Below are 20,597 nucleotides of genomic sequence, written 5' to 3' on the forward strand. Positions count from 1 at the left end.
CCTGGCAGGGGTTGAAAGTTCAGGAATAAAAACTACTTTATGATACGTGATTCATTTTTTCTCCCTTTGTGGATCTCCAGCTGCAAATATGCAAACCGTATCACAGACCTTCTCTTCCATATATATATATATATATATATATATATATATATATATATATATATATATATATATACACACTGTATATAACCCCTATTATATATTTTTATGAATAACTTTCTCTTGGGGATTAATGCAGTGTACTAAATACCAAATATACACATATACTACCAATAAAAATAAAATAGTTGCAGAAAACTTGAACTAAGGCCATATGGTTTGGCAAAACAAAATTTATTATTAAGGTACACCTCCCAGGATTACAGAATGAGAAGAAATACAAAATAATAAGATTTCCAAATTCATGACAGCATTTCGACATGAAGCTTTACAGTTTGTTGAACATCAAACATTGATTATTCATAAAGTTATGAAATAATGAGCAGCCAAAAAAACAGACATCAACATACAAGCAATCCAAAAATCATGTTGCGCTCTACTAACTGGACAAGAATCCTTTGCATGGTGATGGAATAACACTGTGGTCACCTAGGAGGGGTTAGAAGATTTGGAATACAAGTCCACACATTTAAAAGTATATTTACACCATAAGAAAATTTGCCAGAAAGTCGCAAAGATGACGTCATGGGCGCATTGTGTTACTTTTGATGACTATTAGTAGAAGAAAACCATGGAGTAATTTAGTTAAAGCTGTAAAACTACCTGGAAGGAGTCAGGCTTTGGGTTGCTTTAGTTCAGTGGTTCCCAAACTCAGTCCTGGGGGACCCCCTGTGGCTGCAGGTTTTTGTTCCAACCAACTTCCATTTCTCATTGGACTCTTAGCCTCATTAAGTGAGTCCTTATTTCCCAGTTTCTGTGTTTTGGAGTCAATGTAGAAATTACAAACTAAGTTTGGTCGATTTTTATTAAAATGTAATAAGCTGTTATATGGGGAATATGTCGTTTATTAAGTCGTTAACAGTATTTTCAACCAAATTTTCATTCTGCTTTTCTAGGTGTTCTGGTTATTTCATTTATTTTTTACTAATTTACTGAAGTCATCGCAGCTTTCATCATCCTGCGTGTCTGCTGTGCTGGTGTCACTATTAGGGTTAAATGAAGGGAGCAAACTACACAGGAAAAGTGGGAAAATAATAGGAAAACAACAAGAGAGAGTTAAGCATTTATAGCTTTAGAAAAAAATAGAAATATTTCTAAATGTCTTATAAATGTAAAAACCATACTGAATGCAGAATAACAGAAGAGTAAAAAAGACCAGCTAATTAAACGAGATCAGTTGGTATCGATTATTATCACCGATTGTGAATCTGGTTGGAACAAAAACCTGCAGCCACAGGGGGTCCCCAGGACCGAGTTTGGGAACCACTGCTTTAGACTGATGCATCCAGGTTGGTTGCCTGTAGAGGGCATGGCATCATACATAAGAAATTTGACAAACGAGAGGAGACCATTCCATCCATCGAGTTTGCTTGTTAACCTAATAGCTAATCCCGCTATCTCATCGAGATCCATCTTAAAGGTCCTCAAGGTTTCAGCTTCAACTCCATGTCTCGCTAGTTTGTCCCAGGGTCCCCACAACTCTTTGTGTAAAAAAGTGCTTTAGTCTTAAATGCACTTGCCCTTAATTACCACTGATGTCCTGTCTTACTCTGTAACTTTCTTTTGCCCGCATTTTCATATCCACATCCACACTTCCATAAAGTGAAGGTCTGTGACAAGGGAAACAAATACTTGAGAGAACATTCTGAGCAGAGGCACGCAAACATACAGAGGCAAGTTGTGCAAGATAGACAATCAGTACTTTATTACATGAGCTTTTAAAGCTACTAATATGGCTGGCAATGTTAGCCGGCATATGAAAAGCTAAATGCACATTCAGAAATCCCACTAATTGATTTGTTAAGTTACATATTCAATAATCCAAATATTCTGTTTCAAGATACCTTAAATGCATTTTCAGATATCATAAATGCTATATATCACGGTTTTCAAACTCTGATCCTGTGGCTGCAGGTTTTCCTTCCTGATGCTTCCTTAATCCGTGATCAGTTCCTGCAGCTTATTAACTTCTTTTCCTCTTCATTTTAATTGACTTGTTTTTTTTAAGATTCCATCCTCTGAATTGCTTCATTTTTTTTTCCTTAAACGAAATCAAAAAACTGAAATAAGATGTGATGTGATGATCAGCTAAGTCAGGGCCTCAAACTTCAACCAGTTTCTTAATTAGAAGCCAATCTTTGTCGTTAATTAAACACGTCATTTAATATCACGGCTTGTTGGTGCTCTCATTCCACCACAGCAGACATTTCCAAAATGTTCGATTTTTCCTTTTTCTCGGAGAACCGTCCAAAATGTTTTGCGGACCTGAGGAGATCAACATTACTGGGACCTTCACCTCCCTTCATTTTCAGATACTGTGCGATGGACACAGGTTGCTGTCACGTGTCGGCTTGGTAGAATAAATTTAAACCTAACGGTCCTACCAATTCCCCTCTCATTCATTTCTAAACATTTTTTATCACAGATACTTCATGGTGCGTATGCACAGGTTTAAAAGGAAGCGCATTAGCTGGAGAGCTGCTGGTTTATTGATTAACTGCATCTCATTATTATCTAATGTCTGGTTAAGAAAACAGCCAACAATTAAAACTTAAATGCAGCTGCTAAAATCTAAAATAGACAATTAAGGGTTCTGAATGGTAAGATGCAAGAGAACTAAAATGAATCCCAGAAAATGTATTGCTTTAGTAGTAAATAAAAGGGATCTAATTAAGAAATTGGTTAAAGTGAAAACCTGCAGCCATAGCAGACCTCCAGGACTGTAATTGAGGACCTCTGATCTACAAAGTAACTAAACTTTGCATACGATGAATGACAGCACTAACAAGGCATAGAGTTAAACACCAACTATCATTATCAGCAAGGACTGAGTTCTAATTAGGACACTGGCCCTCCAGGACTGTGATTGAGGACCACTGGGTTAGAATGAAAACCTGCAGCCACTGCAGCCATCCAGGACCGGAGTTGCGTACCCCTGAACTAAGAGGACTATGTCACATAAATTAAAACTAAAGCCAAAGAAGTTAATTAGCAGCAAAAACCGCTCACTAATTAAGAAGATGGTTAGAATGAAAACCTGCAGCCACTGTGGCCTTCCAGGACCGGAATTTGACACCCTAGAATTAAGGCGTCTGAGTTTTAAACAGCAAATCAAAAGTTCATTAGCCACAAAAACTGGTCAGTAATTAAGAAAAGGGTTAGAATGAAAACCTGCAGCCACTATTGCAGCTGGACAACCTTGCTATGTATTATAAAATGATATCCTCGTCACTTTGAAATGCACTTCCGATGTATCAGAATGGCTTAGTTGTTATTTCAAGTTATCAGAAAATGCAGTCAAGACACTTCACACTGACATAGAAATACATGCTTAGGGATCTCAAAATCATTTTCTGATATCACTACATCTGCTTTCTCCTCGGTTTGACCTTGAGGTATCTGAAATATTTTCTGCTAATCTCGACTGCATGTGAGCGCGTGATATACAGAATAAGCAAATACAAATATACACACATGTATAGATGAAAGCCCAAATGACAGCTGGCCATCCTTACATGGATGACCCTCAGTCCATTTTCCTGCATCATGCCAGCTGTGTTTGGCTGCTAAAACCCGCAAAAGGCAGAGTTTAATGTTTAGCCATAACAGTGAAAATTTAAAGCAGCCATAGCCTGAAAGCACAAGCTGCCATAGCTTTAATTTTCTACAACAGAAACAGAAGCTGTACAGTGAGGTGAGGCACATATTTGCGCCACGTTGACACTTTCTCAATCTCAGGGACACTGTGACACCTAGCGGTAACCTGTCAGTTCACACATTTAATGGGTTTTTGGAGAACAGAGTTTGACAAAAGAGAAGGGACCTTTCACCTTATTAATGCCATTTGGTTAGCTAATTGCTAAGTCATCTCAGTATCTCATTCAGATACTTTTTAAAATAGTTATCACGGATTCCACTTCCAATGGCCTCTGCACAACTTCTAGAGCTGCTATGTCTTTTCTTGCAGTGTGGTGGCCAGAATGGCTCACAATTCATCTGATGCAGTCTCACTGGCCTACTATACTATCTGAGCAAGAAATAACTTGAATGTGAGGGACGGCCCATGTCCTTACCCAGCCGGGACACCCTTGAGGTGGAAGGACGGGGGTAAGACAGCTCACCAAGGGCTTTGTATCCCCCAGGACACTAGATGGCAGTAAGCCCAGGCTCAAATCCTCATATGGGTGTCCATAAGGTATGCTGGGTATTGTAGTCCCAGGGGAAAACCTTGTTGGGTCCCATGGGGGCCACCAGGAGATGATACAGGATTTGGGGGTCCCTACTCAATAGGGTTTCAACCTCTCCCCAGAAGTGCTTCAGAGCTACAGCGTTATGTCACTGGAAACACACCTGGGGATTAGATAAAAGGAGATGCCTGCCACACATGGATGAGGCAGAGTTGGGCAGAAGGTGGACGAAGCTTGTGAGGAGGAGTGGAGGAGGCGAGGCAGTGACCAGAGAGAGAAGGAAGGAAAGAGTTGTGCTTGTGCTTACAATTGTGCTTTATTGTACTTGTGGCTGTGGTGATGCTGGGAAACGCTTGTGAGAAGAGTTTTCCCACAATAAGTCTCTTTGCCTTTTATCTCGTTTTCATGCCTGTTTGTGTTCGGTGTTTAGGGAGCTGGAGTTCCCCAAAGTGGCCACACACTACTGGTTAAACATTTGGAAACACCTAGAAATGTTCATGTTTTTGATACAATTGAATACTTTATTATTATACTGTTAAATTACTTTAACAATACAGCCAAGACACTACTAGTGTTTCTAAGGGCTACTGCTTCAAATGCCCGATTTTTAATTTATTGTTCACATACAGTATGACTGCAAAGCCCCAATTTTCATCAGTCATTCCGTGTCCTAATTGTCAGCTCCCGTAGTCACGTCAAGCAGTAATAACTGTTAGTAATGCCTTGACAGTATTGTTAAAATCAATTTAGTGGTATCTTGATAAAAAGAAACATGAATATTTCTGTGTGCCCCCAAAGTTTTGACTGGAACTGTGCACTATACTCAACTGTTTTTACAATATAGCCTCTCTTGTTTGGTTCCTTTTCACTTGCTTCTGCACACTATAATAATACTGTATGTAACATTTACCCCTAAATCATTTCCCGGTGTTGCTCCCTGTGATGCCACTTCTACCTTTCACCCGAGTATAACACGTTGCCCTTTCCCACATCAACGCTGCACTTTTGAAGTGTCTGCCCAGGTCTTTTCAAAATTGTCTTGCGTCTACCTCAGCATCTACAAATTGCAAAAGTTGATCAACTACATCAGAATTTATGTCGCTAATAGAGTTTTGAAAAAGCAAGTGTCCAAGGAAGAACTCCTGAGGACGCCCATTGTATATGATGCGCTCTCATCTTAGCCGTACCCTTGGCCTCCAGATGATTAACTAACATGAAATTCAGTTTTCCATGTTGCTCCCTTTGTCAACAGCTACTGCTTTCAAAATTAATCTTTGCTATGGAACAATGTCAATGACTTTTTGAATGTTATGTTGTCTACGAGGGGAGGCAGATCATCTGCTCACACCGGGGTACTGCAAAATTTATGGGCCCTGCCAGATATCAAAAAAAAAAAAAAACAGGAAATCCACCTGCCTCCCTTCATGAAGTCAGAAATTATTAAACAGTTTCTTGGAGACCACACTGCACTTGGCTAATTGTTTGCATATTTCTGAGGATGGGAGCTGCTGTCACGTTAACGTAATCATAGTAAAATATTTGGAGACTCCCATGTTTTTATTCACTTAGTTTTGTTCAAATTCTGCAAATTGTTACTTCTGCTTTGGCACATCTTTACTAGTAGGCTTGTGGATCAGTTTGCAAAATATGCCTATGATGATCAGTGGAGTTTATTGACTGAGCACTGGGTACTGTGAACTAAACAAGAAAATTAGATATGGAGAATGTAAGAAGGAGAAAGTTTGCATATCATAGGCACAAGAACTGCAAATCTGGATACACAGGCTGTAAACTAAACAGTAGCATTACATGAAAAAGGCGCTTTTTGTGACGTATTTAACTGAAACACGATGTGTCAGAACACTGCCACTTCACCCGGATGGTTTCATTTCCCACTGAAGTCTGAAGCTGAACGGCCACTTCCTTTAAAGCACATGCCGATGTCTCGCCGGTCACTGCACACTTCTGCCGACTGCTGGGAATTGAAGTCCTCTCAGTAGCACTGCCACAGGTTTGTTCCAACGACAGGCTTCCTTATTGAACAACTAAACACGGCAATACTACAACGCCTGTGTGATGTTCCAATTTATTCATTTCCTAACGAAAGTGTTATTAGACACTAAACTGTTCTTGTTATTGAAATTAGAATTTTATTTATTTAATACAAAACCATAAATAAATGCACATTTCTATAAAGATATAATGGCTATAACCAAAAGCCTCCTAGTGCATAAAGAATAGCTGGCCTCACGCACGTGTACAGGCTCTTGTGCTGAAGTAGGCGTAGGTGCAAATGAACCAATATACAGAAATTAAATCTATTCACTAATGCTGCAATTTAATTGACCAAGACTCCTAAATCACAGACATATTACATATAATTTGTTCAGATATGCTTTCATCGGGAACTACAACAGTTCAGATTTCCAAAAATCCAAACATTGTGTGTTCTAACAGCTAATTTATTGGTCTGTAGAGCATAAGACTCGCATCGTGTCCCGGAGTAAAACCAATGCTCCAACTGAAGGCATTTTGTATGTCTAAAACTAGCTGTCCCCCGCGGCTCCACTCACGTAGTAGTGAAAAAAGACAAACATTAATCACTAGCTAAGTGGAGGCAAGGTACACTCCAACATGTGGCGAGAGGTAGGCCGACTTGAACGGAGGCTGGAGTGTGAGTGAAAAAGGCCCTGCCTGGCTTCCTACTCCTGAGATCACGCTTCCCCCTCCACTTGGCCTCTGTCTCCATCTCGGAATTAGCGCAAATACAGTATATCGCTCCAGCAAGTGAACTATGATTCTTAGCGCGATGAGAGAAGTCGCAAAATCATCCGTAATGTTCAAGCAAATTGTAGAAAAAACACCCGATCTAAATCCATTAAGCAGTTTGTGAAAAGAGGACAGACATGCAGACAGATGTTGGATTATATATATATTAGACAGAGAGAGGGAGAGAGAGAGAGAGAGAGAGAGAGGTTAAAGGTTGTCTTTAAAGGTTAAAGGTTGATGATCTGTCATGCAAAAACTTGCATGACATTGATAAATGTTCTTGGTCTTAATCGAGAGCCTGCATCGTCATACACAATAACACAATACAAGAACTGGGAATGCAGGCTACCGTTACCATCACCATGAACTTGGGCTTCAAGTCATTCTCACAGCAGAAAAAGAACAACAGCACCGGCATGCAGCCCAGCCGACAGAAAAAGAAGAGCAGCAAAACATCTGATGACAGTCAGGCACATCGCACAGGCTGACAGTTTGTTTTCATCGCAAGTACAGCCATGCACACCATTCGGGCACGAAAAGGGAGTGACCTGGGGTGCGGAGTTTCGCAAGAAGCACATGAACCAACTTTTTTCAAGCACCAGTGGTCCAAGTGTTTCCTAGTCCTGTGTAAATGAGTATTCAAAAGATGCTTATCTTGTTAGGACTGAAGCCCCAAGTTATCCAGTGCAGCCCTAGTTATTTATATATTAGTTCACATGAATTACTATGAGCAATATTATCCTTTTTAATAAATTTACTATTCATTGGTATTCTTTATGTTTTTTGAGGAGCTGAGAGAGAATGCACACAATTCAAAGTAGACGGTGTAATGGGCTCGGCGCATTTGGCTTTAAACGACATGCTTGCCTCAGATGCATTGTGTAATGCTAGACATTTAACTTTCCTGCAATCAAACTATAATATACATGCATACACAAACACAGAGTTCTATATGAGCCTACATATATGTAAAAACATTTTACAATAACGTGTACAATGCAATTTGATCTTTAAGCCTCCTTGGGTAAGGATGCTACTGCTCTGAGCACTCTTAACATTTAAAAGTGCTGTGGAGTGTAAAGATCAAAAAGCAGAAGCTGACATCAACAATTTTAGTTCATTCAGGTCCAACAAGGTTCATTAGATAATGCTGCTATTTTATATTAAAAGGTTATTTTTATTTTTTCATATGTGATATAAAAAAAAAAACACACAAACAATACACAAAACAGATAACAGTACAAATGCTGTTAAAAAATTATATCTTTATGAGCAATGGCAACATGAATGAAGTACAAGAGAGAACAGCACCGGTTCCCCATCATCAGTTCACAAACTTTTTTCCCCCCCCTTTTAAAAACCATGATTGCTCTCCTAATGTTTTGTTTCTTGGGATGTCACAACCATTTGGTATAAAAGGCAGCTAATATTTACATCAAAACTATTTTACACCAATTCTTATAATCCTCTACTACTGCTCTACTTAAAACCAAATCAAGAGCCATGTACAAATAAACACTCAACAAAATAAATGCTAAGGTTGTCAGGGTAAATGTGTGATGTAAAGATGGCACCAGATGCCAAAAACAAAAAAAAGTGCTCCTCCTCAACTGCTGTGTTCAAATGATTCTTATTCACTGTACCAGTTGTCTCTATTGCTATTAAGGAGTCCAAAAAAATATAAGGAACAAAAGAATCAGAGAACACTCTCTTGGGGTTACAACTGGACAGGAGCACCACTCCTCCTCCTCCTCATCTAGCAGAGGACAGAATTATTCAAGGGGGAAATTTAATTGAAGTGACCCAAACTAAGCAGACAGATAACACATAAAACAAAGGGCCAGCAACACGGCCACTGCCATGCATTCGTGGGTGAATAGGAAAGGGCAGAATAATTCTAAGACATGTTTCACATTATGATTCTTTCAGCACAGGTACTTACTAAACACACTTAAGATTAGAAATACAATGGTATGTGAAAAAATTATTTATATTAAAAACTACATGAGAAAACATGAATAAATATATATAAATTATTATTTATTCTCTAAATATTACTAAGTTGGGAGAATCAGATACTGCCCAGCTGCAAGAGACACTGTGGGAAAACACTTCCATCTTATTTTAGTGCCATCGGCATCAATGTCTAAATAAATGAGGCTGTGTTTCATCCCCCTAACTAATCGTTTTCAGGGGAAGAAATTTAAAGAAAAGGGACGTTTCAGACTTTGCCGATAACAGAAAATACTGTGTCTTTCAAGGTGGACTTGTAAATGATGGGGATTTCTAACCACCTGGAATTGTGCAGATGCTGAAATGACAATAACTGGTATAAAGGAATACGAAAGACATTCTTCAACTATGACAACAACAGTACAACAAGCGTGTACATGCACACAAAACACATTCAAAATAAAAAGGTCCAGATGGAGTCCACTGTATTTCAAAAGATGGAAACGGAAACAAAACAAACATAAACATGAAACACGTGACTATAGTTAAATGAAGGGTTAGGAAGCAGCACCAAGTTAGGGGATGGATTTGGCACCTACTACTCTTCAGCACAGAATTTGTTCACGAGTGCCACACTCACCTACTGCCACCACCATAAATTATACCATAGGGTTATTTAGTTTTAATTGCCTCAAGTTTTGCTAGGTGTACCCAATATAAACAAGTTTTAAATTTAAAAAAAAAATTATGTTTAAGATGCACAATTTCTTTTCATCGCTAATCATACAGCCACTAATTTAGCTCAAAATGATGCACACTCTACATCTGAGAGGTGCAGTCACTGAATGGCAGGCTAATTTCTTCCTTTAACGGAGCACCCTGCTCAAATCATTTTGCATTCAAATGTGCGTAATTTTCAGGTTTAGCCTCTTCATTATAATTACCAGTCTTTGAAATAACGAGCAATTCGGAAAAGTCTTAAGAAGTACCTAATCTTAATAAGAAAACTAATTACAGCTTTTAAAAATTACTTAGAAGATCAAACTTGTTGCAAAAATAACAAGAAAACTGCAAAACCAATTAAGCATAAAGAAGACACATTTGACTAACAAATAAAAATGAAGAGTCACAGTGTCCTTGACTATCACTTTAGGTTGGATTAATGGATCCCCATTTCTCTTTATTTCTATACTAAACCATTCCATCTATCCATTTCTCAGACTGCTTACACAATAAAAGACCACGGAGAGTCAATTCCTATATTCAGATCCACTAGTGTTATTTAAGCATACATTTTCAGGATGGAGGTTTGGAGAATTAGTGTTAGAGTTAGAGGCCTGACATTTTCTTGCATCTTTGAGGTACATGAGCGACAGCTTAATTTCAAAACCAAAGAAAACAATAGCCGATGCAAAATATATTGAAAATAATACAAAGCACTTTATGAATAAAGGGTGCTTGAAACGACAATAGATAGTGTGACAGGTCCACTTGAGAACATAAAATAAATCAAAACAGCCCACCATTGCAAAATTAGCAGCTCGTCATCTTAGATCAGTTGTGTGTGCCTTCCTGAACAAAAAAAAAAAAAAAGCTAGAAAGCCAACGTCACATCATGAATATGATTCAGTTCCTCAGATATTACTGACTTATTATGCACAAATCAATCTTATTTTGCAGAAATGTGCATTAAATGCCAGTCTACCAACAAAGGAGTGTAGGTTTACCTTTCATACGTGTCATGCCAGTATCAAGGAACTTTGACAGAACGTGAGTCGTTGAGTATCTGATCTGATTTGACTAAGATGTTATACTTAATGTACTATTAATCTGGAATGTATGGATTATAATAAAATCAATAAAAATGACAAAAAAATAAAGTGACAGAGCTCATAAACATGCTGTTAATTCAATAGAAATCATACTTAAAGTTTGCCAACTACAAAGATTCTACTATAAAGGAAGAATGAAAATAAAAATCTCAGGCCATATTTTGTTTTTATGTTTAATGTCAGATGTTCCATCCACACCATACATTTGCACCCTGCTGGAACAGGTGGAGAGTAGTGTGGGTCACACAGAAGCTCCATCCCTTGACTAAACAGTGCGAGAGAGTGCGGAAACACTACATTGATGGTATGTTGGCGGTCAATCACTTTAAACAATTGTGCTGTAGAGATACAACTCACTGGGGGGCAAAGGGCATGTTTTCTTGCACGGAGGACTATGCATCCACAGCCACAGAAGCGGCTCCCCAATCACAACAAAAGCTGCTGCTGAGACATATGCCAAGCAGTACAGATACAGAGAAAGGGGCCTGCATAAAAACTGAACTACAGGCCAGCCTTCAGACACACTACCTCACGCAGCCATCATTCAATCACTGTACAACAGGAACACTGTAGAGGGTCCATCCACAGGTCGCTTGGCAGCAGGGCAGCTTTTTGATTCAGCCCCCTTATTTCCACTCTAAGACTATCTAAGGGTCAGGCGAGCGGCCATTTAGCCGCCTGGGACCCTTAGCTCTGCATGTTGTGGCCATTCCGGATGTTACTTCCCGGTGGCTGGATGTGAATGGACTCCAGGATTGGTTTCAGTGCTTGTCCAAATGGCCTACAAAGAAACAGAGGACAGTTGTTACTACAGAATACAGAAAATTGTGACTCTGCAAACCACAGAAAAGCTTCATAGTTGAAAAACACACTGAATCTGGCCATATGCAGCATCCAAATTATTATTTGGAAGTACAAAATATAGCATGACTAGTTTAATTGAATGGAAGTTATTTTGGCACCTAAAAAATAGAAAGTCGAGATCAATATTTCACCGCTTCTAGGACTGTGAATTCTAGGGAGGCTTGTCCATGTCTGAGTCATAGCCTGCTTAGCGTCGTTTACCCCCAGAACAACACACCAAAAACATTTAATTTTTTTAACAAGATACCAAAACTTCCACATAAATATAGTAGGAAAGGTGTGTATAGTGTCCACTGCTGTACTAATGCGGATTTAGTATACAGTACATCCTTTGTGTGATGTGTGTTGAAAAAGTCACCAACGTATAGTCTTGAGTTTGCACTCAGGACCATAGAAGTGTGTTACTTGGCACACGTCTCTCATAATATTTCTTCTGTTGCTCGCACATTACTGTGTAGAATGTCAGTGTCTGATCGGCACAATAGGCACATTCATTGTGTTTTTGTAGGCTACCACAACGCAAGGCTTAGTGACTTCCACATTTCCCCCAGAGCGAACACTGACATTTGCCACATTATGAACAGTATTTAGTAGGCTTACATTTTTCTTATCCTTCTACTTGATCAACTTTTTACCACACATCTTCTTGCACCATGCTGAAGTTTCATTCAATCAAATTCACCAGGCATATCACAGCAGTTCAGCAATACAATGCCATATGTATCAGTTTCTCCACACATGTCAATATCTGATAAACAATTCACATTGCCATCACTATTGCTTGATTCAACTAATGGTTCAGTTTCAGTTTGTTCTAAAACTGGCTCTACAGAATTTCATTTACACACCATTGTGTGCTTAGAGTGAAGGCTCCATTCCTCTGATGACTACTGATGAGTTGCTATAGAGTAGCAAAACACATGGAATCATTAATTATTTATTGCATCTATAAGATGGCAGCAGAATACTTATCCCCCCCCCCCCCCCAAGGGTTATTCAGGCTTAAGATTGTATGTTGAATCATGACAACTTAGGCCAAGAGACACTCAGGGTTAACCATTTTTACATAAAATTCCAAGCCCGACAGAGGTTTGAGATTAACACCAAAGAGATTAAAGCTATGTTGGCAGGAGTCATATGCTTCTAATAGCTCTACCCATGGGAACTGGGCAATCCAAAAAAAATGGGCTTCCTATGATTGTTCAACAAAGCTGAACCTCAGATGGATTTCTTATACCTGGGCCTACTCCTGGAGCTGGGTCTGCTGGACAGATGACTCACATAGCCAAGGTGGGCCGTCTAAAAATGCTACGAAGAGACTCTGTGTGGGCTCACCACTTCCAAGGGGAAGCCTGGCAGTCAGGACCAATGACAGTCAGGTAACTAGAACCTTCCCACTCATGCCTAACATATTAGACTTCGTTCTCTACAGGACATGTTGAAGCAGTTGTCCCAAATCGAGAAGTTCAAGTACCTTTCAGTCTTCTTCAAAGGTGAGGGTAGAATTAATAAACAGTTTCACCAATAAATCAGTGCAAAAAACGTCTTTATTCAAATCTTACATTGGGCTGTGGGTGAAGCAGGAACTGGGTCCTTGGGTAAAGCTTTTCATTTACCAGTCAATCTACACGCTCATTCTCACCTACTGACATTAGCACAGGATAGTAAATAAAAGAGTGAGATCACAAATAGAAGCAGCTAAAATTCTTTTACAGGTTTGCTGGGCTCACATGGTGATAACCTTAGTTAAACAGTCATTCATTTTCCATAATCAAGAGAAGCCAGTAGGGGTGGCTTGGCCATGTAGAGAGGAAGACATCCAGGCCACTCCCACAAGGCTGACTAAGGGTACACTGGATGGATATCATTTCTCAGATGGTTTTGAAGACTCTCAAAGGAGAAGCTGGAAGATGTTGCTGTGAATAGGTTGTCCTGGTCTTCTTGGCTGAAGATGTTACCACTGGGAACCTCGCAAGGACTAGCGAGTATGTTTAGACTGTGGACGCCTCTCAGGTGTCACTTCAAATGCTAAAATACTTTTGAGAATTTACTTTTCCTGGCACTATGCTATTTCAAACAAAGGACCTTGCATATTTGAATAACTATGTTATGCAAACAGGCCGAGTTTATTTACATATGTCTAAAATTGAAAAAAGAGGCTTTTCATTCTCTCTTAAGTTACAAAATCCAAATGTGGGATTGAAGGGTATATATAATGCTTCTTACACCACTGCACCTTTTTTAATGTAATGATGAAATAAAATTTAGGAAAGAAACTTTAACTCACGTGGAAAGCACTTCTGAAGGTAGGTCTGTAATATAAGAAGGAATTTTCTTTCCAGTCAGGAACTGAGCTACCTCATTGCTGAAGGTGTTGCAGTTGTGTTCAAACAAGCGATAACATTCACCCCTGGATACATGTTGCAAAAGCAGTAGTCAGTGAATATAATCATTAAATGAATAAAACAGACAGAAAATGTATTTAACAAATTAGAAGCCAATTTGTCTTATTTCTGACACAAACACTTAAGTGATAAAATAGAGAAAAGGCAAACGGGCACAATACATTCTATAATACCACATAGGACAACAAAAGACCATCGTCCATCCGTCTATACTCAAAGTCAATTATCCAGTTTGAGTCACCGGGTTGGAGCCTTTAAACACGCTAATCAAAACCTTCAAGTGTGTGTGTGTGTGTGTGTGTGCGCTTTTTAAAAAACCTCTTAAAATGTTTCAAGCTAGGCACAAAAGAGCCACCCTACAGTGATATGGAGTTAAAGCAAATTAGGAGATTTGAATAGTCAAAAGAACACGGAAAGAACTGCACATTTGAATGTAAAAATGTTCAAAAGCATCAGCTAATTTGCTGCTGAAACACATTTTCTGTCATAATTAAAAAATGTCAACTACAGATAATTTGGCAGCTGTGAATTTTCAGAAAACTAAAATTATTGCTGATTGAGAAGCACTATTATGTGAACAAAGAAATAAAGACATTACAGTGAAGCACTTGTCTATTTAAACTTATGCTTCAGTGACAAAAGCCATTTGAGAGATGAGGAACAGCTAGAGGTACACAAGAACCTAGGAGCAGAGGTGATGGCCGGAGTGAAAGAAAGAAGATTGGGAATGGAAGATGCCCGCTTGTCATGTCAACACAGAGTAACAAGTCAATAATGTTTCCTGACAAAGGTAACCATATATAAAAAAGAAACTCTGCTCCCATTTGACTCTAATCCACTCAACAGGCTGAAATCATGCACCAGCTGAGCACAACTGGCAAAGAAATCACTTACCACACATGGCACTTGTGCCACAGTTCAGTTTATCTTTTCACACTGAATAGGAGACACTCAGCCTTCATGGCTGATCATCTTATCTAACAGTTGATAAAAGATTGACAATTTCAAAAATATGCTTTTTCCCTCCTGATGGAATATGTTCAAATGAAATGTTTTTCCTTTCAAGCCAAAGAGAGGTAAAAAGGAGGTTGACATGAATCAGATTTTCTTACAAAGCAGTTAACACCGAGTATGGACACTATTCCCTGTGTCTGCATGTATGCATTTTTCTCTGCATTCTCTAGTTTTCCTCCCACACCATAAGGATAAATAGTTTTGATTAACTGTCAACTTTGAATTGGCCACATATGTCCGATTGTGGATGTATGCAAACATGGCACCTAGTAGAGCAAGTGAATGAATTAACAAACACACATGGATCAAGAATAACTTGGCGATGAGCACCCTATTGTTGAAACAAGGTACATAATGGACTAGAAGGTCAGGTGTTAGAGATGCAATTTGAAAATAAAACTATACATACTTTAAAAAAAAAAAAAAAAAAAATCAGCTTTGCTTTTTTCCCCCCCAGTTCTTTCCAATTAAAGATATCGGATACAATTTTCGATCCCAGATTGCAGCTGTAATTGTCAAGATAGTAGCCAGGGCTAGTGTACAACAAGATTATAAAGCAACTGACAGATGCTTAGCTTTTAGGTTTGGGGGCTGAAATTACAAACCCAGGGACCTATTGTATGGAGAACTGGTAAATAGGAAAAGGACTTCAGGTAGACCACAGTTGAGATTCAAACATGTCTGCAGGAGAGACAGAAAGGCCTTAGACATAAACACAGACACATGGGAAATGGTGAAATCTGATTGGCAATCCTGGAGGCAGGCAGTACAAAAAGGCCTCTCCCGTTTCCAACAATCACTCACCCAACAAGACAGAGGAGAAAAATCTAGGAAGAAAGACTAAAATCCTGACAGAAAAAAATGGTATCAGACTTTGCTTGCACCAAATGTAGTAGAGACTGCCATCCCCATATAGGCCTGCTAAGTCATAACGGACGCTGCATTAGAAGCTGAACTCAGCGCTCAACTCCATAGTCTCTCGAAACTGACGGATGCCTGCTGACTGACTGGCTCCTTATTAGTTTGTTTAAATATTTGACAATTACTTTTTATATTAAAAAACAACAATAAATAGAAGAAAGGATTAGACAGGTTGATTAACCACATTTAAAGAAATAAATTACATGAAGGTTTACATCTAATGCAGTAATATGTATCTTAAATGGTAAGCAATACAGCTATTAGAGATACAATATATTTTATCAGTAAAATGTGTATGGCATTTTATATTAATGTTAATAATGTGTTGCAATGACATTTACAACCCTAGAATATAATTTCTGTTACAAAATCAAATCTCCAAGTTCTTTCCCTCCAATCTTGTGTGCCAAAGGGCTGCATAAAGAATCCACTGACATGGCATTACTGCACACCCTCAGTATTAGGAGTCCAACATTACTACTAGTTAGAACGAACTCTCGTCTGCCTCCTAAAACATTCTGGCCATTAATTCTACAATGTACTGGAAACATTCCTTAAGGATTTTGGTCCGTGCTGCCTAGATAGGATGACACAGTTCTACATTCATGCTGCAAAAGTCCTGTTCTCAAGATGTGCTCGATTAGACTGTGCAGATCACTGGAGCAAACTAAAGACACTGTCATGTCTTGCTGTAGCTTGCAAATATAATAGTCAGATGGGATTAGAAGCCTAATGTGTGCAAAAAACATTTCCTATACTATGGAGGGATAACCTGACCCCCTAAACACACACACATTTCACCGCGATACAATTTTGTCCCCCACATTTCGCTGTTCACGCTTCGCCCCAGATATTTTTCCTATCATCAACCTGGATCATTCAAACTTTTTTAAAAATGATTATTACCTGTATTTTGTTTTGTTTTTTTTTAATTTTGATTTTATTTTAAAAATATCGAAATAGCATTCCATAAAACTAGAATTACTAGATTTTGCGCAGTTTCTTCATGAGCACTGTTACTCAACTTAACGTGCTCGAACACACTACGGCCGTTACGCAGTGCGAGTTTGCTGTTTTCACCGCCTGACTATCAGCGGTACATCACGGTGCTGAAGAACAAGCAGCACGTCACATACAGTGCAATATGAATATATATGCTGCCACGCCACGTGCCGTATAAAATTATAAAAATTTACAATGGCAAAAAGAGTTCTGTCAATAAGAGGCAAAAGAAAACTGATAGATGATGACAACCACATTTACGTGTTTTTAAAGACAACGGAAGATGAACAACACAGAATCTGGGTTTGTGAAAAACTAAAGACGCCCTTTGCAGGTGGAACATTTTTTGGCAATTTTTAACATGTGCATTTATTAAACCAAAATAAATTACAAGATATAAAAAAAAGGTGCATTATTTACATTTCTGTAACCTACTCATTATATACAGGGGACAAATTATGGAAGGCGATATGTGGTGGTGGCAAAATGTGGGAGGCGAATTGTTGGGGGTGAAATGTGACTACCACTAATGAAACATACTTCTTTAGCCTTAAATTTTATTGACTTGCTTCTTAAGACTAAATCTCCTTAACTGTTTTTCTTTTTCCTTTATTATCAGTCAAGCAATGAATGCAATGTGAGCCAACACATGATAAGCTAACCGGATACAATTTGTAGCTGTTTGCATAAGTATAAATCATCTGTTTCAATAAAATATTTGTAAAAAAACAAAGTGAAGGTCTAAGAAATATTGATCTGCTCTGGTCCATCAAATATTTTGTAGATGTCCCCAAAAAAACAGGTGTGGACATAATGAGGATGTAAAAAAGATAATTAAATAACATGTTTCGTTAACAACAAGAATTGCTCTCTATAAAGAAACTGGGTTGGAATTGGGGCCCCTGAATTAGCTGTTCATTATTTGGCTCACTTTTCATTTAATTTTTGTTTGGCTGCTAGCTAAAGAAAAGAAACAAGAGGTTTGAGTCTTAAAAAAGAAAGTCAATCAAAATAAAACCAATAGAGGTCTTGTCAAGTAGCAGCAGTAATTGATTTCTAATTAAGAAACGTAGCTGGAAAAAAAACATGGTGGCCACCGAGGCCTTCCATGACCTCAGTTTGACACCCCTGTCTATGCCATTACACTAGGACTGTCAAACTGTATCGTTAATACAAAGCAATATATTGTCTACGCTAAATTCCAAGCCTACTCTTTTTAAGTCGCAGCAGAAATTGAGATTTGTATTACAATAAGAAATTTTTACAGTCTTCCAGTTTTGATAATCACATGCCCACAACAGCCTCACCTTCCCTTTAACTGGCAGGAGTGGAACTCAGTGTGGTCTTCTGCTGTGGCAGCACTTCTGCCTCACGGTCCAATGCATTGTGCATTCAGAGATCGCCTTTCTTTTAGCCTGAACAAGCTTGGTATTTTTCCTCTGACTTTTCTCTTTAACAAGGTGATTTATCCTACAAAACCGCTGCTCCATGAATGTTTATTGTTTAACAGCTTATCACACCATTCTCTAGAAATAGTGCATGAAAATCTTAGGAGGGCACGTGTTTCTGAGATACAGGAACTACCATACTTTCTACCAAAAATCATACACAGGAAATCCTGCTTAGATCACACATCTTGCTTCTTCAAATATATGATTCAACTATAAATGTGTGCATGCTATAAACACCGAGTTACAGCCACATGGTTGACTGTTTGGAGGAGTAGGTTATTAGCAACAATAAGCGACAGACCTAATAAAGTGGTTACTGTGTGTATACAGTATATCTGTCAGGCTTACCTCACTTTCATTCTTCATTGAACATTAAATGCTCATGAACACCTTTCTTAGATGTTAAATTGATCTAGTACATACTAATTAATGTACCTGAAGTATACTAAAAACACTTGCATAATTTAATTTGAATCCCATCAAACTGACTTCAGTGGTATAAGTTTTTTTTTTTAATTTCTATATATGAGAGAGTAGGTGGAAAAGAGCACCACAGATGCAATGTTTGCTTCAGAATGTTGGAGAAGTTTAGAGAAGGTCAGAATGAGTTGCATTGCGTCTTTGTGGACTTGGAGAAAGCATATGACAGGGTGCCTCGAGAGGAGCTGTGGTATTGTATGAGGAAGTTGGGAGTGGCAGAGAAGTATGTAAGAGTTGTACGGGATATGTACGAGGAAAGTGTGACCATGGTGAGGTCTGCGGTAGGAGTGACGGATGCATTCAAGGTGCAGGTGGGATTACATCAGGGATCGTCTCTGAGCCCTTTCTTATTTGCAATGGTGATGGACAGGTTGACAGACGAGATTAGACAGGAGTCCTCGTGGACTATGGTGTTTGCTGATGACATTGTGATCTGTAGCGATAGTAGGGAGCAGGTTGAGGAGACCCTGAAGAGGTAGAGATATGCTCTAGAGAGGAGAGGAATGAAGGTCAGTAGGAACAAGACAGAATACATGTGTGTGAATGAGAGGGAGGTCAGTGGAATGGTGAGGATGCAGGGAGTAGAGCTGGTGAAGGTGGAGGAGTTTAAATACTTGGGATCAACAATACAGAGTAATTGGGATTGTGGAAGAGAGGTGAAAAAGAGTGCAGGCAGGGTGGAAGTGATGTGTGACAGACGGATATCAGCAAAAGTGAAAGGGAAAAGGTCTACAGGACGGTAGTGAGACTAGCTATGTTATATGGGTTGGAGACGGTGGCACTGACCAGAAAGCAGAAGACAGAGCTGGAGGTGGCATAGTTAAAGATGCTAAGATTTACATTGGGTGTGATGAGGATGGACAGGATTAGAAATGAGGACTTTAGAGGGTCAGCTCAAGTTGGACGGTTGGGAGACAATGTCAGAGAGGCGAGATTGCGTTGGTTTGGACATGTGCAGAGGAGAGATGCTGGGTATATTGGGAGAAGGATGCTAAGGATAAAGCTGCCAGAGAAGAGGTCGAAGAGGAAGGCCTAAGCGAACGTTTATGGATGTGGTGAGAGAGGACATGCAGGTGATGGGTGTAACAGAACAAGATGCAGAGGACAGAAAGATATGGAAGAAGGTGATCCACTGTGGCAACCCCTAACGGGAGCAGCCGAAAGAAGAAGAAGAGAGTAGGTGGGCTCAAATTTGTTCACTACAATGAATTACTGTAAGTAACATGAGGGACGTTCAAAAAGTTTCTACAGTTTTTTTTTTGTTTTTTTTTTAAACTCTATTTATTAAGAATTTCAAAAACAAATTATATCACTTTTCTACATAGTCACCTTCACTTGCAATGCAATTTTCCTAGCGTCGTACCAACTTTTTAATGCCCAATTACAACTCCTCCCGCCTTCACCGTTTCCAACGAAAATATAAAAGTGCAGAAACTTCTTGAATGTTCCCTGTACAGTGCATCCGGAAAATATTCATAGCGCATCACTTTTTCCACATTTTGTTATGTTACAGCTTTATTCCAAAATGGATTAAATGCATTTTTTTTCCTCAGAATTCTA

At 38.9% G+C, this 20,597-nt stretch overlaps 1 protein-coding gene across 2 annotated transcripts in view; it reads right to left on the reverse strand.

The window, feature by feature from the left end:
* Positions 1-304: 304 nt before the first annotated feature.
* Positions 305-20,597, reverse strand: part of LOC114644570 (desumoylating isopeptidase 1) — a 34,431-nt gene continuing 14,138 nt past the window's right edge. Inside the window, exons 5-7 of one of the 2 annotated variants that reach the window (XR_007936354.1) lie at positions 14,052-14,174; positions 10,676-11,681; positions 305-10,640 (exon numbers count right to left, since the gene is read on the reverse strand). Coding sequence is in view for 1 of the 2 variants with exons in the window: in XM_028792635.2 (XP_028648468.1) it covers positions 11,588-11,681; positions 14,052-14,174 (217 nt within the window). In the remaining variant the exon portion in view is untranslated. Of the gene's footprint in view, positions 11,682-14,051; positions 14,175-20,597 lie in introns of both variants that reach the window. The other variant, XM_028792635.2, reaches the window with a different exon arrangement.

Source organism: Erpetoichthys calabaricus, chromosome 12 (genome assembly GCF_900747795.2).
Source record: "Erpetoichthys calabaricus chromosome 12, fErpCal1.3, whole genome shotgun sequence".
Classification (NCBI taxonomy): Eukaryota; Metazoa; Chordata; class Cladistia; order Polypteriformes; family Polypteridae; genus Erpetoichthys; species Erpetoichthys calabaricus.